Source organism: Apaloderma vittatum, unplaced genomic scaffold, assembly GCF_000703405.1.
Source record: "Apaloderma vittatum isolate BGI_N311 unplaced genomic scaffold, ASM70340v1 scaffold24856, whole genome shotgun sequence".
NCBI lineage: Eukaryota > Metazoa > Chordata > Aves > Trogoniformes > Trogonidae > Apaloderma > Apaloderma vittatum.
Window position 1 is genome coordinate 7118 of NW_009720419.1, and position 4903 is coordinate 12020.

The 4903-nt window shown below is 50.0% G+C and overlaps 1 protein-coding gene across 1 annotated transcript; it reads right to left on the bottom strand.

Moving 5' to 3' along the window:
- Positions 1-28: 28 nt before the first annotated feature.
- On the bottom strand, positions 29-3389 carry LOC104275145 (ribonuclease ZC3H12A-like). Its single transcript, XM_009871016.1, has 5 exons — positions 3376-3389; positions 2781-2920; positions 1831-2065; positions 1168-1274; positions 29-1062 (listed from the first exon to the last, which is right to left on the bottom strand). Exons 1-5 carry the CDS (start codon positions 3387-3389, stop codon positions 29-31), a joined length of 1530 nt encoding a protein of 509 aa, XP_009869318.1.
- Between the last annotated feature and the right edge of the window lie 1514 nt (positions 3390-4903).

Below are 4903 nucleotides of genomic sequence, written 5' to 3' on the forward strand. Positions count from 1 at the left end.
CCAGGCCCGGCTGCCCTTGGCCTCCGCCTCATATCCCTGGGTTCTGAGACTTGTACGTCAGGATCTCCGCAGCCAGCCTTTGGGGATCCAGCAGGCGAGGGAAGCGGCTCATCACAGCATCGACCAAGTGGGGATGGAAAATGCCGCACAGCTTGACGTGCACGTTGGCCCGCTCCTCTGCAAACTGGTCAGAGACGGCCCACGGGCAGGAGTCCCCGTAACCCGGCCCCGGGGCTCTCTGCACCGGGCGAGGATCGTGCACCCCAGTGCTGGCTGGAGATCTCACCTGGGGGGGTGGCACCGGGTACGGCTCAGACCAGTACTCGCGGGAATGGGGCGGGGGGGCACTGTACTCGCCAGGCAGGCTGTACTGCCCCGCGCTCGCCGCGCGCACAGGCACCCCGTAGCCTGAGAAAGAGTGAGGTGCTCCCGAGTGAGACATCTCAGGGCTGTACTGCAAGAAGCTAGCACCAGAGGAAGACGACTTATGGGAACCATGCTTGTAGGAGACCAGACCGTTCTGCTCTAAGCTGGGAGCGTGCGGGTAGACGGGTCTCTGCCTCCCGCAGGAGCAGACGGCCAGCGGGTCAGCGTGGGAATGGTCACAGTGACTGGGAGATCGGTAAGGCCACATGTCAGACAGTTGGTTCTCCAGAGACCCAATGCCCGAATCGAGGTGCTCCTGAGAGATGTAAGACAGAGAGTCCATGTGAGGCTGCTGGTACCTGTCCGAGGACCTGTGGCTCCCACCGTTGGGGGGGACGCTGCCTGGCACGCAGCCTTTGACCTGAAGCAGAACGTCACCGGGCTTTGCTTTGTGGGTCAAGTTCTTCCTTTCTGCAGAGACTTTCTGCAAAGAGCTTTTATCGCTCTCTGTGGGGACAGAGCACAAGAGCTCTGCCTGGCAACCTCTTTTGCCCTTTTTCTCCTCCTTGGCAGCAGTACTTCGGGTAGGAGACAACCTTGCATTGGCTCGGAGTTCATCAGCTAATGAGCGCTGGGGCTGATTGATTCTTTCAGGGTGGTAGAATTTACACTTAATTCCATAAGTGCATTTCTTCCCTGCAAGGAAAGGCAGAGCATGGAATGACCAGCTGAATTTTACTAAATTTACGAATTACACTTGCACAAACACCTCATTTCTCAAGCTTACAAGGAAGGTCTTACCATAAGGGCACTGTTGTTTCTTGTGCTCTGGCACCACAGGCTTCTTCCTGAGAAAGTTATCCAGGCTGGGGCCATGTCGCCCTAAGGGATCGTCTGGAGGCATAAACCTAAAGAAAAATAAATCTCAGTCAGGAGCAGTTCACTTTCTTGGGTCATGGTTTCACTTCTCAGTCTCCCATTTCACTGAATATGAAAAGCCATCTGAACCCTAAAAGAAACTTTCCCATGTCTCTGCAGAGACAACTCTCAAGTCACCTGGTAAAGACGAGCATGAAACGCATCGCTTCAGGCTCAGACGAGCATTGGTGCTCTGTGGCTGACCAGAGCTAGTGCTCCCTCCTGGGCCTGATGTGTGTCCTGTGAAGACATCAAGCCCTGGAGCCCTCCCAGGAACTCCACTGCAGCAGAGCTCCCAGCTCCAAACCATCAACAGCTACTGACTCCAGCCCCTTGTGCCTTTGCGCCTCACCACAGCTGGGCAGGTCTCCCACCACACTTCCTCTACCAAAACCAAATCTCTCTACAGGACTTTTTTTTCATGCTGTACCAGCATTTTTCTCTTTCCATGCGTGGCTTGCTCTTGCTCCATCAGACACACGCTGCTTCACAAGAGAGCAAGTTCACACGGATCTTTTAAAAAAGAAAGGAAGAATAGGAACATACTTGTCATTAACAAAGGAATACATCAGCAGACGCTCCTCAATGAATTTCTTCCACTCAGGACGCTCATTCTGCAGGTCCCGGTAAGTGTCATTCGAAACCACGATGCCATCAGACTCATGTGCCAGCTTCACAATGAATCGATCATCGTAACAGACAACACGCTTGCCTCCAACCCGCCTGGAAGGAGTGAAGACCAGAATTTTCTTCTTTTCAAGGTCACGGAGAATGTACTGGTCTAGAACAAACACAACTGTGAGCACACTTACACAGTCCACAGGCCTTCACACACGTAAAGTAACATTATCAATAAATGACAAAATTCACATAAAGTCACTTCACCTCTCCGCAACCCTGCATTCTCATCTCTTTTCTCACACCCTCCCTCAGGCTGTCCGAGGCAGACTCCCAGCCCCAGTGCTTGCACAGCACCCAGGGGCACCTGTAGCACAGCACCGAGGGTCCCATCCACACCTTTTGCAGGCAAAGCACCATTTGCATTTACCAAGAGGCTGGTACTTGTTGCAGTGCCGCACTACACGCAGAGCTGCTCAGAAATCTCAGCCATTCAAGTTCAGAGCAAACTCCCCTCAATTTGAGTAATTCTTACTAAACTCAAGCTTTAACTTTTAGCATGTAGATGTTCCATGCAGTCTACAGTGTCAAATACATTACAGTCAAATACAGGGCAGGGAGATGTGCCCCTGGAAGAGGAAGCTGGGAAGCAGAGCAGTATTACATGCTTTGTTCTCTGAATTATTCCAACTGATCCAGGCAAGAACTTGCTTCAGGGTGAAGTTAATGACTAATTCTCACTGGTCAGCTCAGCTCACTGAATCTCCTGCTACTCAGACCTTCCATTTATAAGTTAATTACTAACTAGCCAGAACTCTGCAAGCTCATTAAGTGACAAAGCAGTAAGCCTGAAAAGCTACTTCTGGATTTCATATTACCTGTTATAAGTACATCTGGTCGTGGCTGCTCCTTCCTCCAAGATGGCACAAAGACTGTGATATCCTTGTGTCCCCTGTCCCAAAACCACTGCACAGCCAGCAGGATTCCTCGGCAGGAGAACACTTCTTTATTTCCATGGCTGCATTGGAGATGAAATTCGAGAATTTCAGTATTCAGGTGACGCACACACTAGCCAGGCAATGCACTAAGCAAACGGGCCCAGCAATTCAGACAACCTTTAGTGAAGAAGCGTTACAGCAGCACCACCAGTATTTGTTGCAAATCTCCTGTAAATGGAAACACTAAGATCTTCACAGAGTTTGTTGTTTTTAGCATCTCAGTGTACCAACAAGGACCCAAATCCTCACTGGGAGGAGAAAGCAGCTGTAACTGTTGCAGCTGCTCTGAAACAGAGCCTTTGCTTCAGCTCTCCTCTCCAGAACTTTATTTTTAGCCCCATGTACAACGTGATCTCGAACACCCTTTGTCCTACCATTCCAGCCGGCACCCGTGGTTAACCTCTGCCAGCGTACGCTGCACCCTCACCAGCTGTTCTGCTTGTAAAGTTATTCTGATGACTTTATGCGCTCTTACCTCAAGGACGTCATCACTGAGGAAAGATGCTTCCTCGTTATCTGACGGAGCAGGCAGTGACAAAGGCACTATTTGCACAAACCAGCACCATCTCCTGCTAACAGGCTCAGGGCTGGACGTTTTAACAGCACTTGGTGGTTTGAGAACGAAGGCAGACAACAGCACCAGAAGCCATGTACCAACACTAAAAGCTGCTTCTTAATTATTTAATAGGTCATACCAATAAGCTTCCAGAACTTCCCAGAGGAAACGACCACTCCTGTTTTACAAGTGCCAGTGTTTACAGTCTAATCAGCTCCTCTGCTGATAATGGTTCTGGCAAGCTTCCCACATTTGGGTATTAGAGCCCGGATCTGTCATTCTGGGGATCAAACAGCCTGCGTTTCAGGAGGACACTCTGATAAAATGTACTATCCTGGAGATAACTGGCTTCATAATTCAGTAAGATTCTTCCTACACTGCCCCAAGTCGTACTGTTCCCATCTACACTTGAATGACAGGTCAGCTCCCATCACCACTTGGCATTCCAGTGGCAGCCTGGTTTTGCTATAGGCAGTCAGACTCAGGTTAAAAAAAAAAATTAAAAAATCTCTGCTTTTTGCAATTTTTTTTTTTTGAGTCCCTGCTACTAATCTCAAATCTACAGAAGGTAGCTAATTCAGCTGATCTGATTTGGCAGCAGCCAAGAGAAAATTCCCTTAGAAGGAAGTAAAATCTAATTTCCACTGTGATTTGCATATGTTTGTCAAGAGCTGTTCAGGGAGGCCGCTGTACACATTGCAAATGAATCAGCAGGGAACATCACACCATCAATACAGGAAGTTTCAGAACGGAATTCCCCTTCTAGCAAGTTGCTTAAAAAAAGTCAGGCTGCTTTTCTCATGTCAAACTCTGTCCTACCAGCAGCGTTATTACTGCCTGGCCTGCCCTGAGCCACATTTGCTGCCCCCTCTCCTGTGCTTTTTGGGATAATACTCGTGGATAAGAGGCTCCTCATTCACAAAACCACAACCAATTCTGTGGTTTAAGCCTGAGCACTTATCTAAGGTAAACTTCGCTGCAAGAGTCACACTCATCAGTCCAGGCCTCCCCATGGGCCGTTTTCCTCAAGTGCCTGACCGCTCGGCTGCTGGGGAGCTGCGGCAGCAGGACTGGTCACAGCTTTTACTCTGCAGTCCTGCTGGGTTGCCATCAGAATTCCTTATCTGCCCGGGGGCTGGCCACACAGCAGGCTGTACCCCAGCTCTTCTCCGTCCTGCTCTCGGAACCGTCAGCCACGGCCTAGAGGAAACCACACCTGCAACCAAATCTCCACTCCGCACTTTCACCCGGGACAAAACCCGCGGTAACGCACACGGCAGCTGCGTGTGCACCCGGGCTTATTTTTTGTAAAAAAGTCTGTATATACAAACGTACACTACAAGACCTTTTTACGCTAAAACACAGGGAAGAAGGTTTTCTTCTGAACTGCAACAACAGGGCCCAATTGAGGAGACTTGGGTGTTAATAATCGGCAGGAGGCCCGAGG